The sequence below is a fragment of the Brachyhypopomus gauderio genome, chromosome 21, assembly GCF_052324685.1.
Source record: "Brachyhypopomus gauderio isolate BG-103 chromosome 21, BGAUD_0.2, whole genome shotgun sequence".
NCBI classification, from domain to species: domain Eukaryota; kingdom Metazoa; phylum Chordata; class Actinopteri; order Gymnotiformes; family Hypopomidae; genus Brachyhypopomus; species Brachyhypopomus gauderio.
The window spans coordinates 10,021,742-10,040,851 of NC_135231.1; the positions used below are offsets into that span (position 1 = coordinate 10,021,742).

The window sequence follows — 19,110 nt, forward strand, 5'->3', positions numbered from 1 at the left end:
CGCACAACTTCTCTACCAGGCAAAGGATCTTTGCACCAAATGTCCCCATGGGCAAGATTTGGAGGAAAATGGTGCCATCTGTCTAGTTCCTCAGTAGAGCGGGCTCACGCTCATCCAGGCAAGTTTAGCCTGTTCTTGACGAGATCTACCAACACTTCTAATTTGACTCTATAACAGGTTTGGTTGATTGGTGAAGGACCAGTAAAACACGAAAAGGGGCCTTCATGAATGCTTAGATAAGTGAGCACGTAGCATAGCAGCTATGCAAAAGAGGATCAAAGAGAAAAAAATTATATGTATGTACACACACACATAAACCAATATTTTTCAAAGCCCTTATATTGGAACAAGTTCTCATTAGCTAGTGTAAAATGTACACAATGAAGGCTGTCATTTTATTTGAATGGCTTTTGTTCATATTTGATTTTGTTCCTTTGGTGCAGTGCCGCGAGTCATTCTCGTGGCTGGGGAGCCTGTGGTGTGTGTGTGTGTGTATGGGCGTATGCAGGTAGGCGCCAAGCTCTTGTGGTTGCCTTACAATCATGCAGAGACACTGTGGGGTACCGAGACTCCAGGAGCGATAACGAGGTGCTCAGCCAGCCGGACTACAGACACACAACGATGCAGCCGGTTCTGTTTCCATGCTCCATACATGCATCCGCTGGCCATGGCCATGTAATCCTTTCTGTGTGCCCATATCATTCATTTGCATGCTTATTTACATGTTGGCTTTAACTTGGAACTAAGCCGAACTGATGTTTAGTTTAGAAGCAGATGGTTCAGTGGCCTTATCTCTACGGCATACTGATCTACGGCAAAAGCTATGAAGACTCTTGGAGGCTTTAGGGTAGTCAGATCCTCACTGAACTGGATTCTCAATGTGGAGATGAACGAGGGTGGGGTGGAATAATGCAGTCTCCCATTGTCACTCTTAGCACGACCACAGTGGCAACACAAAGGTTGAAACTGGTCCGCTATTTCCTCAGATCTGTGGTTAATGTGGATCATCACTGGAGATGACGGTGTGCATCACATACGCAAGGCTGCTGTGCAGTGTTTGGGGACCACAGAGCAGACTGCAAATATCTTCTGCAGCACAGGGAGCATATATTTGATCAGGATTGGATTATTTTATTGGTCTTCTAAGTGTATACTCTGAAAGGTTTTTAAATAAATGCAGAATGCGTCAGCCAAAGTCCTTACAAGAGTGAGAGGAATTGATCACATTAGTCCTCTTATTTTTACTCTGCACTGCCTCAGTTCAAATTTTAATCAAATACTCTTGCCATATGAAGTGCTACATGGTCTGTCTGCACAGTCTGAGAGAACTCAATGTTTAACATAAATTGACTCACCTACTGCCTTCTCAAAATGCAAGCTTTCTCTTACTTCCTAGAATTAGTAAGATCACGGGTAGCCTTCCTCAATAAAGCCCTCAGTTATGGAACAGCCTTTCAGTTTTAATTTGGGACACAGATACTCTAGATTAAATTCAGATTAAAGACTAATTTATTTACTCAAGCTTTTGGGTAACTTCCTGTATACAATGGGGTAGTCTTCTCCCCAGTCATGTCCTGTTCTGGTAATCCAAGGTGTTGCAGCTTACACAGAGCTAGTTTCGTTTGCTAATTCAGGTTTGTGACAGTGACTGTGTCTCAGAGAGCACTCAAGACTGTGGTCACTCCCTTTTCATTTTCACACATCAGTCTCTCTGTTTCATTTGCTTGTTTACTATCGAGGTGATACCAGAAGTGGACTTGACCTGTTCACTGATGATAAAGCATCAGATATGATTCCAGAATATGTCCCAATGTCTCCTGTAGGTGAACTGATGCCACTATATCCATCCAGCCTACTTTAATGGATACAGATACAGCTCGCACATCCTGGGTCCACCGGAGTAGCGGGACCTCCCTTATCTATACTGAAGTGGTTGTTTGGACTAAATATAATGTAGTAATTCAGAGCGTTGATTGGCTGGGCTGTTGTAGATAGTCTTCAGTCTTGGTCCTCCCAAGGTTTGTTCTTGAATTCCACCCAGGGAGGTTTTCCTGGTTTGCTCATCACAGACTTGTACCCAAACATTTGCAATGTGACACATCTATGTGACTCATTTTGTAAAAAGCAGTATACAAATACATTTGACTTGACTCAGGAATCTAAAATCTATAAGCACAGCATTAAGGACAACCCTGAAAGATAACATATACTTACACATTTTTTCAACCCACGCATCTTTCCTTAACCCCCGGCCCACCACTAACATTACTCTTTAACCGTTCAAGATTAACCCTTGTATGTAGTTTTCTCTGTTCACATTTCCATCCTTGACGAAGAGAGGGAAAGTTACGTAGGAGATAAAACCCAGACATACGTTCCTCAAGAGGGCATTAGAAGACACGCCATGCCTTTCGTGATCTGTCAAAAACTGAAAACATAAAATTTTGAGCAGCACAGGTTCCTCGGACAAACTGGAAGATTATATTTAGCATACGGATTATATGTATATACATGGAGGGCTATCTGATGTTGGGCTTCCGATTAAACCTACATAATTAACTAGTGTCTTGAAAAATAAATATTAATCAAAACGCACTTATTGGCACTTCGAGCAAAGGTGTTTCAGTAAACTTTTGCTTACACCTCCAACAAAAACAAGGTGAGTGCTTGAACCTCGGGCCCACCCAGCTGAGATGGTTACTGGATATGAGAAGCACTTAACAGGTGACGTGAGAAGCGCACATTTAGGAAACTTTGACCCGCTTTGTCTTAACTTTTGGCGGCACAATCTGTAGTGACGTAAATCATTAGTTTATAATCATGGTTCGCAGCCACGGGCAGTAATCTGATAGCCAAGGCCTCCGTTTCTGAATAAATCTGTATTCGGTTTCAAGACGGCGACACTTGAGATGGTATGCAATTTCTTTCCAATTCATTATTTATATCTACTGAGGCAGAGCTTGTACATTTATTGCATCCTGTCTGTGACTTTAAACGAAGTTGCCTCAGACATTTGCAACGAAAGAACATTCGTTGTCGCACCAGCACATTAAAAGTTGCCATAAAAAGGTGAAAAATCTTCCAACGTCGTTTTAAGAAAGTATGAGTTCCTGCGACTGCTTAACACGCCCCGGAGCGCTGCGGGAGGGAACCCGTGGACGCTAGGACCCGGGAGACACGTGTTAATGGTGTGGCCGAACGGCACCTGTTCAAAGGGGAGCCGGGAGGTCCAGAGTCGCTGCTCTCCTCCCCATCGCCTTTAGTTCGGAGAACAGCCCACTACAAGTTGTTACGATACCCCACCACTCCACACACCCGCTCACCGCGAAACACGAGGAGTATCACGTGTATTAGTCCTCCCGGAGGGTCTGAGCGGCGCTGCTACAGGTAGGTGAAGCTCTGAAGGTTTCATGGTGGTCCAGGAGTCTCGTACCCGCTCCGGTTCTCCTGCGTGTTTCCGAACCATAATAATAGACCCAAAATCCAGATCCAGATCTCTACTCAGTTTTATTTCAGACCTTGATGGCTGTATTTCAACAGAGATCCTATTCTCAAGTAATCTGCTCGATCTGATCTTCTTAAATGATCTGTTGTTGGAAAATTACTTTCTTAGGCGTAGTTTCGAGATTGAAAAAAATAAAATCAAGCTTTATTGTTATAACTCGGTCCACTTTCGATATAGATTGCTGTTTCTTAGTTGCAATCATAAAAATCAGTTTCCTGTTTGTCTTTTATTGTTGTACTAAATACGTGGTTGTTCAGGAAGTGAGTTTCGTTTACGTGATACAAAGTGAACGTCAGACTGGCATGATCACTATTCACAGATACACTGATCATGTCATAACCGTCCAGACCATATGGTGTTGAGTTTCGATCATGTTTGCTGGATTTTGTATTAAAGTCATTTATATTGTGGTAGGTTGTGTAGTGTAATCATTTCTGGATAGCTGGTTAAGGTTATAATAGAATATGTTTCTGCACACCTCGCACTGTTGAACGACCTGCCTGAACACTTCTGTCTTGGTTGGACCATGGAAGATCACTAGGAGGGTCAGAAAGATGTAAGAGTCTTTTGGCCACTGTGAACTCGGCTCAAGGAGGGTTGTCCCTACTGTGTGTGTGTGTGTGTGTGTGTGTGTGTGTGTGTGTGTGTATGCGCGCAGGAGGATGTACAGTGTATGGTGTCACTCATTTAAGCTTAATGGCATCCTCAGGTCTGGCTGAATACTTTTTTTTTTCTTTAGAGCCGCCTGCCATACCGTTTCTGCAGCGTCATCACTATTGGGTGTGGCCATCTGATTGTCGTCAGCGTCAGGTGAGCTGAAGTTGCTTCACTGAGGCTCGTCTGATGCCACGACTCACTGGCGTTCCCATGTGTGGAAATGAAGGAAATATCTTCCTAACTTGTACACTCAGCTGCGTGTGACGTGGACACCTGCACCTGTTGTTTTTTCAGCCAAGCAGTTTTGTGCCACGTGCACATTTGCTCCAGTCATTTTTGACCAGTCCTGTGTCCTCTTGGTCCTTGAAGGCTTTAGGACTCTGGGACTCGTCTTTCCAGGATGCGTCTCCTGAGGCGACGCTTGTCCCCTCTGAAGCTGGTGGTGCTGGGCGGCATGGTCTTCATGCTGGTCCTGGTGGTCCTTCAGAGAGACGTGGGTACCGGGTCCCAGGAGCCCTGGCTGCAGGACCTCTCTCAACGGAAGGAACGCGTGCTGGAGATGGTGCGAGGGGCCATCAAGATCCCCTTCCAGATCAGAGCTCCACAACCCCCGTCCGAAGAGCTGTTGCCCACCATCAACGAGAACTGCCCCCCGGGTTTCTACACGCAGGCACAGCTCAGACCGTGGATCGAGAGACCCACGGAGGACGCCCAGAACCCCGGGGCGGAAGGCAGGGCTTTCCTGGAGAACAAGCTCTCCCCGGCCGAGGAGAAGGAGAAGGAGGAGGGGATGACCCGCCATTGTTTTAACCAGTTTGCGAGCGACAGGATCTCTTTACACCGCAGCCTGGGCGACGACACCCGACCACCTGAGTAAGAGTGCTTTCTCAGATTGCCACAGTTAATCCACCGCCATTGTTCTTTACGATTTACTGTTGAATATGTTCTCAAGAGCCAAGTTGTTTCTGTTTGTTTAGTTTTTTTTTAAGTCAACTTTATTATGTAAGGCAGCTTGGTATTTACATAAGAATCCAGGTGACCTGTTATGTTGACTCAAGGCTACTGTTGGTATGGTACACGCGCTGGTCAAATAGTAGTTGTTGATAATAGTATCTACTTTTCACCAGGGGGTATTTGCAGGACCTGCTGGCCAGGTTTTCATCAAATGTCAAATTGCCAAGCACGGAAGAAGGCATTGCTTTAGTTTGAGTCATATTGTTCTTGTTTCTGGGATATTTGGAGATGATCTGACCTCTGGTGATGAGTTAGGGTTGGTTCCCTGGGCGTGAACGATGAGGCAGTGGCAGATTGTGCTGGGAAGCTCTGATACGGTTCCGCCAGCGTGACGGTGAACGAAGCACCACTAACCCCAGCTCCCTTTCATCCACGTCAGGTGTGTGGACCGCAAGTTCAAGAGGTGTCCTCCGCTCCCGACGACGAGCGTGATCATCGTGTTCCACAACGAGGCCTGGTCAACGCTGCTGCGTACCGTCTACAGCGTGCTGCACACGTCTCCGGCCATACTGCTGAAGGAGATCATCCTGGTGGATGACAAGAGCACGGCAGGTGGGTGTGGCCTGGGCAGGTGGGTGTGGCCTCACAGCTGCGCATCCGTCTGAACTGTGGAAGGTGACCTTTAGAACCGAGTTTATTGGGTAGACTCCACCCCTAGTCCAAACAGCTAGCCGGTTGCAGTGCCGGATACACGAGGGGTTGTTTGAACAGTTGAACCCTCATGATTTATTTTAGTTTGTGCTAAACCGTAGTAAGGAGCTCGCATGAAAAAGGGAAGTTAGTGCAGAGGGAAACGCTAGAATGACATCTAACCACAGGAAGTAGTTTCTGCCCTACACGCGTGTATAAATTGTACCAACTCACTGCCTGTTTTAGCCTTTGTGCGAGGTCATTTACAGTAGCAATGTAAACACAATTGAGAGCTTGAGGGCTGCGACTGCTTTGCTCACCACTTTATATAGCGTGTGATTGTGGTCTGAAAGTAAGACAGTGGTGTGAAGTTGTGTGGGCATCGTGTTTCGACACACACAAGATGGAGGGAGATGAATGTGCGGAGTTGTCATCGCTACTGTGAAAAAAAATTACTGAACACTTTTTCAGAAGTTTGTTTCTACAGCAAGGATGCCAGCTGATATTCACGTCAGGAACGTGTATTTCAAGCATTTTTGATTATAAATGTTAGTTTATGTAATGTTGAAAAAAAGATAACATGCCACCAGACCTTTTTTCTTTTTTGATGGAAGCTAATGAATGAATGAATGAATGACGGACTACTTCAGCATGGGGCAACGGGACATGATAAATGCGTCTAATGTGAACGTCTCCCACTGCATGTCATGTGCAAACTTCGTTACGGGTTTTTTCTTTGCTGTTGACCATGAGATGCATTATTATTTACTTATTCATTCATATATTTTTTTTAATGATTTTTTTTTCTTTGTTTGTTTATGGTGCGCGACGCTGCAGAACACCTTCAGTCTCAGCTGGATGAGTACGTGAAGAAGCTGAAGATTGTGAAGGTCGTGCGTCAGCCGGAGAGGAAGGGGCTCATCACGGCACGGATGCTGGGGGCAAGCCAGGCTGAGGGCGAGATCCTCACCTTCCTGGACGCCCACTGTGTGTGTTCCATCAGCCTTTACACAGACCTCATTCACTTAGCCCTATGAACGCTGCAGAGAGTTTTAGCCAATTGTTAATCTGAATCACCTTTAAAACCTTTTTATATGGGAATTATGGCAGTCAGTGTAGTGGTTTCTCACCAAGCTGTTCAGATTACAGTGCTAATTAATATGTAGGTGACATCTGGCCTTTGTATGTACTTGATTTTATTTATATCTTATTCTATTTAATCTGTTTGTCCTTTGCTTAATGTTCTGTATATTTTCAGTTTCATCTCTGATTCAGACACATTAGTCACATAAGAGGTTCTGTAGGTAGGGCGTCTGTACCTGATAGAACTGGGAAGGCTGTTGGCTCATGGTTGTGCTCATCAGGTAGACCTTGTGTTGTGATATATATGTACGCTGCTCTGGATAAGGGCTTCTGATCACAACGTAAATGTGATTCCTTCTGCTTTCATATGTTTCTTGCCCAGCGGTCTAATCGGTTTAATGGATAGAGGAGTTATCTTTGAGTGTGTCTTGAGGCTGCTTCTTTGTGGACTTTTGTTTGCAGTGGGTCACTTAATTTTCACTTTTTCTAAGCAGTTCTGTGAAGTTAACTGTCACCTCCTGACTATTACCCTCCCTTTATTGTTCCCTGACACACACAAAACCTGCAGAGCCAGTTGTTGGAGTAGATTTACTGAGGTCTAATGTCTGCCAAGCCCTAAACTCACATCTCCATGTTATTATTTTTTTGTCCATTTCAAGGTGAGTGTTTCCACGGTTGGCTTGAACCACTGCTCAGTCGGATCGTGGAAGAGCCAACAGCCGTTGTGAGCCCCGACATCACCAGCATCGACTTGAACAACTTCCAGTTTAACAAGCCCGTGGCTTCTGCACGTGCTCACAACCGGGGCAACTTCGACTGGAGTCTCACCTTTGGATGGGAGTCAATTCCTGACCATGCGCAGGCAAAGCGTAAGGATGAAACCTACCCTGTCAAGTGAGTTTTTTGTTTTGTTTTTTATTTCTTTCCCCTTCCTTTTTCTCACTCTCACTCTCTTTCACACACACACACACACACACACACACATTTTACAGAGCCATGTAGGGGTGATGAAGGTTCCTTGTTTATTGGTTTACAGAACACACACACACATTTTACAGAGCCATGTAGGGGTGATGAAGGTTCTTTGTTTATTGGTTTACAGAACACACACACACATTATACAGAGCCATGTAGGGGTGATGAAGGTTCCTTGTTTATTGGTTTACAGAACAGGAGCCCGTCATGTCACATATATAAAGCTGTTGTATTGTTGTTGTGACCATTTGTTCTATAAAAATAATTTCTCAGAGCTTGTCACATTCTGGCAGTCACTGTATTTTGATAAATATTATCAGGGTGTTAAAATATAGTATTGTCTATTTTTATTTGTGCTCTAGCTTTTTGTCTTAGCCCACCTTGGGACATCCACAACAAGAATTGCTAACTAAATTCAAGTAACGAGTGCTCATGGTCGGTCAGTTACTTTTCAAAGTGCAGAGAAGCTGTCTGCACATCACTGTGCTTTAAAATACATTAAAGAAATGGTGCGATTTGTATTTCCTTCAAGTAACATTCCTGCAGTACACCACATTAGTTAATCTGTTATACTCAAAATATCTGCAGTGTACCACATTAGTTACTGTGTCATGCTCAAAATAGCTGTTTGGAATTTCGTCGGACCAGTAATGCAGTTTTGCTACATAGTCATCCAACGCGATCTTGCATTCCTTCTCCTGTTCACAGAACTCCAACCTTTGCTGGGGGCTTGTTCTCAATTTCCAAAGCCTATTTTGAGAAGATTGGAACGTACGATGACAAGATGGAGATATGGGGTGGTGAGAACGTGGAGATGTCCTTCAGGGTTAGTGGAGACTTCCCAGGATATTTTTTTAGCGATATGTTTAATGCACAACCAAAGGATTTGTCGGTGTCCAGTGGAGATACATTGCTCATCACTGTGAGCAGGTATGGCAGTGTGGCGGACAGCTGGAGATAATTCCGTGTTCGGTGGTGGGACATGTCTTTCGCACCAAGAGTCCACACACCTTCCCCAAGGGGACGGAGGTCATCACCCGTAACCAGGTGCGTCTGGCTGAGGTGTGGATGGATGACTACAAACTCATCTACTACCGTCGCAACCAGCATGCAGAGAGGATGGCCAAGGAGGCAAGTGACCCTTTAGACCCAGCTCTTGACGTTCAGGAGCAGGTGCTTTAACAGACCTTTCTGTAAAAAAAGGTCTGACCACACGTCACGACAGTCCCCACCTGAACGTGACCGTTTTGTTTTGGGCCACACAGAAGAACTACGGTGACATCTCTGACCGGCTGAAGCTCAGAGAAAGTTTGCACTGCAAAAACTTCTCTTGGTATTTGAACAACATCTACCCAGAAGCCTTTGTCCCTGATCTGGTCCCTGTTCAGTTTGGATCAGTAAGTCCGGTGCCTCATTTATCATGGGAACAAAACTCATTACGTGGACTGAATTCCACACCTAACTGTTGATGCTGTTTTTATGTCACTGTATAGCTAAGGAACATGGGGTCTCAGCAGTGTCTGGATGTAGGGGAGAACAATAGTGGAGGGAAACCGGTGATCATGTATGTGTGCCACAACATGGGAGGGAACCAGGTACTGCATCTAAGGATTTTCCTCTCATTTCACTTTGATTCACAAAGTTTTGCTTTGATAGTTTGACAACTCGCCCCCTGTAACAAAGCTGGTCACTGTGCAGGAAAGTTTCAGAGGTGTTCGTTTCTTTTCAGTATTTCGAGTACTCGACGCACAAAGAGCTGAGACACAACATCGCCAAACAGCTGTGCCTGCATGCCACTCCCAATCCGGACCACGTGAAGCTCGAACTTTGCGAGCTAAAGGGTCTCGGCTCCCAGGTCGGCCCTGCGCAGGAGTGGGTGTGGGTGGAGGTACGTCTGCACGCCTTCCCGGCCCCCAGCCGTGTCTACGGCCTTGGTGACGTCGTAGTGCTCGTGGAACAGCATCTGCAAGTCGGAGTCGTGTGGTCAGTTGTCTATTCGGCAGGTGATGCTTTCACCCCTTGTCAACTTTGTTTTTTGGTTTTACTGTTTTGCAGGGACGAATGTTAAAGAATCCTTCGTCTGGATTGTGCCTACACCTGAAGAATGATCGGGTATTAATGAGCCCCTGTAATGGGGCAGACATGTACCAGCACTGGGCATTCAGCTGATACCTCCCGTCCAGCAAGGACGTCGGTGTTGGTGGCAGCAGTATCGGGACAGCCCTAACTTCAGCTCACATGTTTAAAAGCTTACTGGAGCTTCCTTGTGTGAGTGGACCGTGTATGGGGACTCTGTATGCATATATGAAGACCAAAGACCTCCGCACTGTAAAGGTGTTGACGGGACTCTCAGGACAATGAAGCAGAAGGACTGACTGTCTCTATTGTACAGGACACAAGCACCTGACAGCAGTATTGTTTACATAAGGCCACACCTAAATGACCACACCCTTATTGTACAGAAGACCTTTTTTTTTTACTGGTACTGACAGTTATTTATGCTTTTAAAATTCTAAGGAAATATTTTTGAGAATTATTGTCTTGATAAGACACTGTATATAATTTGTAATCATGGGTTGTCCAGCCAAGGTTGCAGGTTCTTTTAAAATCATACTTCCAAGGGTGTTTCTACGAAATGCTATTTTTCTGTTAGCCAAGTAAAGTGAGCCAAAAAGAGTCCGTAGTCAAAAAAAGATTAAAAAGGTCATTTCAGATGTGTTTTACCTTTTCACCTGCAGGACCTTCTAGGACTACTTTATTACTTTATTTAGGACTACTGGCTTAACTCATCACATGACATTTTGTCTGTTACTTTGCTTTAATTAAAGATTCCTTACGTTTTTCGTCATTGGGCAGAATATGTAATGTTTTAATAATAATTTAATAATAATTGGTCTTAAATGCCAATGATGTGTGACCAATTATTCCTTATTTCTGTACTTGCATTCTATTCATTAAGTCATTAGACACAGTCTTATCTGGGTGGTAACATGGGATGAGGGGTGGTAAATTAAAAAAATGAATGAATGTGAATCAGTTTTTTTGATTGATGGTAATTTGATAAAATTAAATGCTATTTTTTAAATGGTGTTGGCTATTTTTTTTTTATGTGGGGCAAGACACCAAAGCTGTTGTTTCAGTCAACAAGATGAGTTGATCAAGTAGCTAGCTAATGCTCATTTTCCAACTCATGGATGTTTACTGACTGTCACGTGCATGCTTATGGGCCTTATGTTCACAACTTATTTGTTGGTTTCACCCCTCATCACAGGGAATCTGAATTTGATAAAGATAAGAGGACGAGCGATGTTTTCTTCGTTATCAAATACGAACGCCATTTGTCACGCGGCGGCCGGAAGCATGGTCGTGACGTCACCCGCTACGTCACGGGGAACTGTTCGTTCCCTTTTACAATCAGAGGCGATCATATATGTAATGCTGCAGCCCGGAGCCACGGTGGGCGTGGGTAAAGGGCGGAGCATGTGTCAATCATTTTCGAATGCAGCCAATCAGATACTAGACTTTCGTTGTCAATCAATTTTTATTAAGCCAATTATCAGCCAGAGTTAGCTGTCAATCATTTTTTACTGCAGCCAATCATCTTAACAGATCTGCCAAATGAAGGCGGAAACTGCACGGAGAAGCTCTTTAAACAGAAGTATATGCCGCTCTTACACAAACGTAGCTGTATAAAAACATTAGAAGAGCCATGACTTTAGACATTTTTATATCAAAGTTTAAAATACTTCTCACTTGTTATTCTGGAATGACAGTTTAATGTTTTTTTTTTCCTTTATTGCACGTATTGCATAATTTACATCATGTGGCGAGTGTAAATTGTTAGCGGAGGGGAGGTGTAAATGGACACAAATTAAGTATTATATCGCGATCGATCGCCAAGTATAAACGCCTCCGCCGAGCAGAGCGTTGAGGAGCGATTTCGATTGGAGGATCGTGCTCTATTTTTTATTATTAATTTTTTGCTGATGCTGGTCCAGCGTGTCGCGTGCCACTGATTATGCCTCGGCGTGCCAACAGTGGCCCGCGTGCCATAGGTTGCCGACCCCTGCTGTAGAGCCTTTGAATATTAAAACCATTGTTGAAATTAAGCTCAGCAAGTAAAGTAAAAGAAGGACGCGATCACACAGTCTCATTGAAAATGTAGGAGTTAATGAATAAAGCGCACCAACGCAAAACCCGTAACATCCAAATAAAGTTGGAAGACTAGTATTGTTTTGATATAATCAAATGACGATGGAGTGTTGGAGTTATCGGACAGAGTTGATCAAATCAGAGTTAATCCAACTCAATGACTCCCGCAAAGATGTAATTAAACTCTGCTCACGAATTTCTCTTGGCGAAAGATATACGGTGAGCATACGATAGCTAGCTAGCTCTCCATAATTATGACGATTAAAAGCAATGCCTGATTATATAAAAAAAATACTGGTCTTCAAACTTTATTTGGATTATGTTACGGGTTTTGCGTTGGTGCACTTTATTCATTAACTCCTACATTTTCAATGAGACTGTGTGATCGCGTCTTTCTTTTACTTGCGCTCCATTGCTGGTCACATCTGAACTTAATTTCTACAATGGTTTTAATATTCAATGGCTCTACAGCAGGGGTCGGTAACCTATGGCACGCGGGCCACCGTTGGCACGCCGAGGCATAATCAGTGGCACGCGACACGCTGGACCAGCATCAGCAAAAAAATTAATAATACAAAATAGAGCACGATCCTCCAATCGAAATCGCTACTCAACGCTCTGCTCGGCGGAGGCGTTTATACTTGGCGATCGATCGCGATATAATACTTAATTTATGTCCATTTACACCTCCCCTCCGCTAACAATTTACACTCGCCATATATATATATATGATGTAAATGATGCAATACGTGCAATAAAGGGAAAAAAACATTAAACTGTCATTCCAGAATAACAAGTGAGAAGTATTTTAAACTTTGATTTAAAAATGTCTAAAGTCATGGCTCTTCTAATGTTTTTATTCAGCTACTTTCGTGCAAGAATGGCATATACTTCTGTTTAAAGAGCTTCTCCGTGCAGTTTCCGCCTTCATTTGGCAGATCTGGTAAGATGATTGGCTGCAGTAAAAAATGATTGACAGCTAACTCTGGCTGATAATTGGCTTAATAAAAATTGATTGACAACGAAAGTCTAGTATCTGATTGGCTGCATTCGAAAATGATTGACACATGCTCCGCCCTTTACCCACGCCCACCGGGGCTCCGGCCTGCAGCATTACCCTTCTCGAGGCGATAGATGGCGGTCTCCAATAAAACAAGCGATAATGTATCATTACACACTGGACGTCCATTCACGTATTCGTTATTTCCCCAGTGTGTTACTCGTTTCCCAAGGTCTTGTTTACATGAGCTGAAAAGATAACATGACGTGTTCCTCATTGCGTAGCACAACACAAGCCCACGTGAGCTGCTGCTACAGCAGCGCGAGTAACTTATTATAGGAAATCTGTACATTAGTTATTAGATTCGTGAATTGTTGTCGCGGAAACGTCTTATTTTTCGTACTAGATTATTGCCTAAAAACATTTCAAGTGTGCACGGAAGGGAGTTTCCGCAGCCCGGTTACGTCTACCAGACTCCTGCACGTGTTCCGTCTGTAGGCCCAGTGGATCCGGCGGCTCTCGGGCTCCTTTTAGCTGTGGAGATCATCAGCTACTCATGAGTAGTAAAGTGAAATGCTTCTGAAGTTATTTTACTATCATTAATGACCATAAATAACCCCCGGCCCATTTACGGTTGGTTCTTAGGACGCGTGTTGATATTCAGCCTGCTGGTTGCCCTTTTCCTTCAAGTGCGTTTGTCTTCTCAGTTTCCTCGCTGTGTGTGAGTATGAGTTCACCCGAGCGGTCTCGGTCCGACCCATTTGGGCAGCTGTACGATGAAGAATGTGTCCAGGTCGCTCACGTATTCGTCATGATGGGCGTCTCGGTGAGTAGATGACCGGAGGTCCGTTCTTTTATAGGTATTTATAGTGTAATACACGCGATGCATCCTCACCCTCTTATGAAGGGCGTCAGAGATGCAGTTATTCCACACATTGACATACACATTCCCAAGATTATTATACATGAGTTTTGTAAGGAATAGAGATACCTTTATGTAAATTTTTTACTAACTGGTTCATCACGGACTCACCTTTCACCTTTATTGAAGTAGCACTAGATTTTGTACAGAAATAATTCTTCCGTTTTTGACTGACTCAAATACTGATTTTGTATGTGATATGTGATGTATTTGATTTCTTTCAATTAAAGCTCAAAGCCAAGATTTTTTATCACATTATATAAATCACATTCTTCTTTTTGTTCAAGGAGGAACTTGCCAAAAAGAAGATTTATCCTACTCTTTGGTGAGTGTCTGAGAAGTGTCTGGGTTTCTGTCTAATAGTATGTTGCCAGTTATTCACCAAATCCCCATTTCCAAGGTGGCTGTTTAAGGATGGATTACTTCCAGAAGAGACCTACTTTATTGGCTTTGCTCATTCTATCCTGACAGCGGATGATTTTCACAGTGCCTGTTTACCTTACATGAAGGTAACGGTCATCAAGACACTGCACAACAAATGTGAATGACAAGTATTACGTTTTTTGTTTGTGTCTGCATAAAATGTACATCTCAATTGACCTGCGTGTGTGTGTGTGTGTGTGTATGTGTTCAATATCAGGTAAATGATGGGGATATGGAGCGTCTGTCTGTGTTCTTTAGAAGGTGCTCTTACCTGGGTGGCCGGTACACTGAGGGAGAGTCCTACACACAGCTGCGGTCCCACCTGGACACTTTGACCCATGGTGCTGCTGCCAACCACATCTTCTACCTGGCCCTGCCTCCCTCCGCCTACCAGGATGTCACCAGGAACATCCATCAGCACTGCATGAGCGATAGGTGAGTGTCCGTCAGAACGCACCCACAGTCTTACACTCACTGAGATAAATGCTTTAGAAAACGTGACTGGGGTAGTTTTATTCATCCAGCCTGAGATGTTGGCTGGGGTTAGGTTATAAGTGTGTGTGTGTGTGTGTGTGTGTGTGTGTGTGTGTGTGTGTGTGCAGGGGCTGGACGAGAGTGATTGTAGAAAAACCTTTTGGTAGAGACCTGCAGAGTTCAGAGGAGCTGTCGGCACACCTGTCCTCCCTGTTCGGTGAGGAGCAGGTCTACCGGATAGACCACTACCTGGGCGAAGAGATGGTGCAAAACCTCATGGTTCTCAGGTGAGAAGGTTTAGCCTTCGGCTTTCGGGTGAAATTCATGGGAGACTTCAAATGTTCACGTTACAGTGATATTTTATCTTGAATGTAGAGCATTTAAGTAGAAGCACGCAGTGGTGATTTCCTCATCTCGAACAATTTATTGAAACAACAGTGGTGGGTGCACCCCAACAAAAAATGTGTCAAAAACTTGTCATGTGCCCTTGAGCGTCAATTTCAGGCTGACAGTGACGTCTCACGCTGTTCACAAGTCAACGTATTGTCTGCTGAGTCATGGCATCCCACTCCTCTTGAACGGTGGCCCTCGGGTCATTGAGGTTCTGGGGTAGAGATTTATGAGCCTCTACACAGCGTGGTCAGGTACTCCTGCAGGTACTCTGAGGTAAACGGGTCCAATTGGTCTGATATGACATTTCCCTCCCTTAAATGTGCCTGGAGTTGTGTGGCATTCATCATCCGGTTTCGTGGGACACTTCACAATGAAGCGGTTTTAGGTGTGGGAAGTGGTTTCAGTCACTCTTCCTGTTACGCTCCTTGTTAGAGAACAGCAAGTTGTGCAAAAAGTACTGAAACATTGTTTTGTAAGTCAGTCTGGACATGTTTAGAGAAGGTCTCATTAAGTTCACTTGGAAAAGGTTAGAGTGCATTTTGGGTTCATCCTGAAATTTCACCCGAAAGCCATGTACAGTATATATGAAAGTTTAAGCATGTGCTCTTTTATAAAGAGCCATGAGACTGTTTAGTCCCTGATTAGTTCATAAATATTCAATCAGGGTTCATTACAGTCTGATCAACCAATCATAACAATGACATTAACATAACACGGGAGCTGTGGTGGAAACCTGTGTTCAGCTTTGTTTAGCTGAAGGCTTTGTTCAAGCATGCATGGCTGTCCTCCATGTTTCTGCCAGGTTTGGGAACAGAATCTTTGGCCCTATTTGGAATAGGGAGAGTGTTGCCTGTGTAGTCCTGACTTACAAAGAACCGTTTGGAACCCAAGGAAGGGGCAGATACTTCGATGGCTTTGGCATTATCCGGTGAGAAACCATTACAACTTTGGGTCATACTAACCTTCTGACTGGTAGGTAAGACTGCAGTTGGCATGAGGAGGAACTATTCACATGAATAATTCGATTTAGTATTTGAAAACTGAGATGTTTAAATGATTATCCACTGCTTGTGCCGTATTCGTTTTGACCTTTCCACTCTGTTTTCCCCAGTGATGTCATGCAAAACCACTTACTACAGATGCTCACCTTAGTTGCCATGGAGAAACCTGCCTCCACCAACTCTGATGATGTCAGAGATGAAAAGGTGTTCACCAAAAAATCCAATATAGCACTTTGCTTTTGTTAAACAAACTTTAAGATTTATTTCTATGTAATTTTATTTAGTTTATGAATTTGTTCATTCAATTTTAACATTTTGCTACAAAGACATGTTTGGAGACCACCAGACTCTGCCTGTCTCCGTCCGGGGCCCGTAGGTGAAGGTGTTGAAGTGCATCACTCCAGTATCTCTGACCGATGTGGTGCTCGGTCAGTATGTTGGGAATCCGGAAGGCGAGGGGCAGGCCAGGCTGGGTTACCAGGACGACCCCGGTGTCCCAGAAGGCTCCCGCACGGCCACCTTTGCCACTGCAGTGCTGCACGTCCACAATGAGCGTTGGGAGGGTGAGCACACCTTTATGTTCACGATATACCTGTAAATAAAAGACCCAGAAGACCCAGGTCCTCCTCCCAGACCTGGCCATGGTCTGTGATGGGGCTGGACTGGGATACTTTGTGAACAAGTGATACAGGGTACCCGCGGGTCCTTAAAAAGTCTTAAAATGTCTTAAATTTAGTTTTCCATATTCAAGGCCTAAAAATGTCTTAAAATGTCTGGAATTTTATGAGGGGAGGCATTAAATTATTATAAGTGTGTGTTGTTCAGTTGTTCTGGCGCGATGTGAACTTTGCCGAATCTAGCGCTAGGACCATGCAGAAAATAACCGCTCCAGGGTCCTAGTGCTAGATTTCTAGCGTTGGAGTACACGGCCTCAACAACGTCAACAATTTTTGTTCGCCAACACCCCCCCCCCCCCCCCCCCCCCCGTCAACGGTGTGGAACACACCTGCATCCCCAGTAATAGTATTATTTTTTCTTGTGAGAGGTATTAAAAAGGTCTTAAAAGTCATTGAATTTGAGATTTACAAGTGTGCAGATACCCTGTGATATTTCAGCCGTGCTTTCCTGCATGTACTCCTCTCCGCGTGGTCGTCATCCATACACGCAGGCGTCCCGTTTGTCCTGCGGTGCGGGAAGGCCCTGAACGAGCGCAAGGCGGAGGTGCGTCTGCAGTTCACCGACGTGCCCGGCGACATCTTCGCCGCTCAGTGCCAGAGGAACGAGCTGGTGGTGCGCGTGCAGCCCGACGAGGCCATCTACGCCAAAATGATGAGCAAGAAGCCCGGCGTCTTCATCAACCCCGAGGAGACGGAGCTGGACCTGACCTACCGCAGCAGATATAAGGTGAGCCACATGACCTGGGATTGTACTGCCCCCTACTGGTGGAATGTGGTCCTGAGGCTCTCCCCTTACACCAGAGTGTGGTTTTTGTACCCTTAAACGGCTGATATGGCTGTTTGTTTGATTTTTGGGGCACGATCTGGGCAAAAGAAACTTGATGGCACTGTGACTTTTGTTATTATTATGTATTTTTTATTTGTTAGAGCACCCATCCATAACTTTTTTTGCAGTATCAGTATCGCAAAGATTGTGCGATATCAAATAACAAATGATGTATTGTTCAGCCCCAAAATCTCAGATGTACAGTTAACAAGTCAGTGTAGCGGGGGGTTTATATTTGAGTGTGTTCCCTGTACAGGACGTGAAGCTCCCAGACGCCTATGAGCGTCTGATTCTGGACGTGTTCAGTGGGAACCAGACGCACTTCGTGAGCAGGTGTGTGTCCTTCTCTTCCAGCTCACACCGCCCAGGTCCTGCACAGGGCCACTCTGATCTATGTCCTGAAGTGTGTCCTCCTCTGTGTGTGTGTGTGTGTGTGTGTGTGTGTGTTCTCGTCAGTGCTGAGCTGAGGGAAGCTTGGAGAATCTTCACACCCCTCCTGCACCAGATCGAGGCCGAGAAGATACAGCCCATCCCTTACACGTATGGGAGGTAGGAAGGTCTTGAGTGCCAGACACAGAAGCATCATCACGCTACGTGTGATGTTTCGATACTGCTCGGCCTGAACACCCCCCATGGGAGATCACGGCGTCCCCGGCTAACCTTTGATTCAGCAGTGTCTGACCGCTCCATAAAGGGCAGGATGGTGCTTAATGACGAGTTGTAGCGGATCTCCCTGTAATGCCCTTTCTGTCTGTGTTTGACAGCCGCGGGCCTAAAGAGGCTGATGACCTGCTGTGCAGGGTGGGATTCCACTACAGAGGGACGTACAAGTGGGTCGACCCCCACGCCGTCTGACCGCACACACCTCCCAGCACCAAACCATTGATGATCCAAATCAAACCAAAGTCCTGTGGCACTACAGACCCTCTCTGCTCAAACACTTGGAGGGAATGGATGACTGAAAATGCCGTGGGCTATAGATGACTACATTTAGCTAGGGGTTTTTTTTATACTAAAAACTAACAACATGCAGTTTACATCTAGAACTAACTTCTCTAACAAATCAAATGTGATTGTTCTTCATAATTATCCTGTGATGATGGTTCTCTTAACGTCTGCATTCCTGTTGTGTTCTGAATGCAATTGGAAGCTCAATTATCTTTGAGTTACTGACCAAATCTAACCATCAATGTGCTACTGTTTGAGGATCTCCCAGAGGGAGAGCAAAGGCATAATGTATGCAGATTTATAAGAGGTGTGAATGCTATAAACTGGTGCTCTATAGGTAGAATAAAATATTCAGTATTTTGTATTACATTTGTACAGTATTAAGTACTGTCTTTTCACCTACGGTTCATAATACCAGTACAGTGTTATT

At 44.6% G+C, this 19,110-nt stretch overlaps 2 protein-coding genes across 4 annotated transcripts; both read left to right on the forward strand.

The window, feature by feature from the left end:
- Positions 1-2,770: 2,770 nt before the first annotated feature.
- galnt6 (UDP-N-acetyl-alpha-D-galactosamine:polypeptide N-acetylgalactosaminyltransferase 6 (GalNAc-T6)) lies at positions 2,771-10,940 on the forward strand. Of its 2 annotated transcripts, none has more exons than XM_076984060.1 (12): positions 2,771-2,912; positions 4,245-4,315; positions 4,532-5,035; positions 5,556-5,728; positions 6,644-6,793; positions 7,549-7,783; positions 8,573-8,690; positions 8,795-8,995; positions 9,130-9,261; positions 9,358-9,459; positions 9,594-9,752; positions 9,920-10,940. In XM_076984060.1, the coding sequence occupies exons 3-12, from the start codon at positions 4,563-4,565 to the stop codon at positions 10,031-10,033; spliced, it is 1,857 nt and encodes a 618-aa protein (XP_076840175.1). In that variant the 5' UTR covers positions 2,771-2,912; positions 4,245-4,315; positions 4,532-4,562; the 3' UTR covers positions 10,034-10,940. The 2 variants fall into 2 exon arrangements, with proteins under 2 accessions (XP_076840175.1, XP_076840174.1); XM_076984059.1 differs by lacking the exon at positions 2,771-2,912 and adding an exon at positions 3,172-3,387.
- Positions 10,941-13,159: 2,219 nt separating this feature from the next.
- On the forward strand, positions 13,160-19,059 carry LOC143484973 (glucose-6-phosphate 1-dehydrogenase-like). Of its 2 annotated transcripts, none has more exons than XM_076984065.1 (13): positions 13,160-13,649; positions 13,724-13,842; positions 14,226-14,263; positions 14,339-14,447; positions 14,579-14,796; positions 14,964-15,122; positions 16,031-16,156; positions 16,340-16,433; positions 16,606-16,792; positions 17,398-17,633; positions 17,989-18,065; positions 18,189-18,281; positions 18,497-19,059. In XM_076984065.1, exons 1-13 carry the CDS (start codon positions 13,619-13,621, stop codon positions 18,585-18,587), a joined length of 1,578 nt encoding a protein of 525 aa, XP_076840180.1. In that variant the 5' UTR covers positions 13,160-13,618; the 3' UTR covers positions 18,588-19,059. The 2 variants fall into 2 exon arrangements, with proteins under 2 accessions (XP_076840180.1, XP_076840181.1); XM_076984066.1 differs by having other exon boundaries at positions 13,160-13,579.
- The last annotated feature ends 51 nt before the right edge of the window (positions 19,060-19,110 follow it).

Excerpts from the sequence above, each read along its gene's own strand:
- LOC143484973 (XM_076984065.1), top strand. The coding sequence starts at position 13,619 with ATGACCATAAATAACCCCCGGCCCATTTACG. Across the intron at positions 17,634-17,988 it reads CCTACCGCAGCAGATATAAG|GACGTGAAGCTCCCAGACGC; the intron begins GTGAGCCACATG and ends TTCCCTGTACAG. Across the intron at positions 18,066-18,188 it reads CAGACGCACTTCGTGAGCAG|TGCTGAGCTGAGGGAAGCTT; the intron begins GTGTGTGTCCTT and ends TGTTCTCGTCAG.
- galnt6 (XM_076984060.1), top strand. The coding sequence starts at position 4,563 with ATGCGTCTCCTGAGGCGACGCTTGTCCCCTCTGAAGCTGGTGGTGCTG. Across the intron at positions 6,794-7,548 it reads CACCTTCCTGGACGCCCACT|GTGAGTGTTTCCACGGTTGG; the intron begins GTGTGTGTTCCA and ends GTCCATTTCAAG. Across the intron at positions 8,996-9,129 it reads CAGAGAGGATGGCCAAGGAG|AAGAACTACGGTGACATCTC; the intron begins GCAAGTGACCCT and ends TGGGCCACACAG.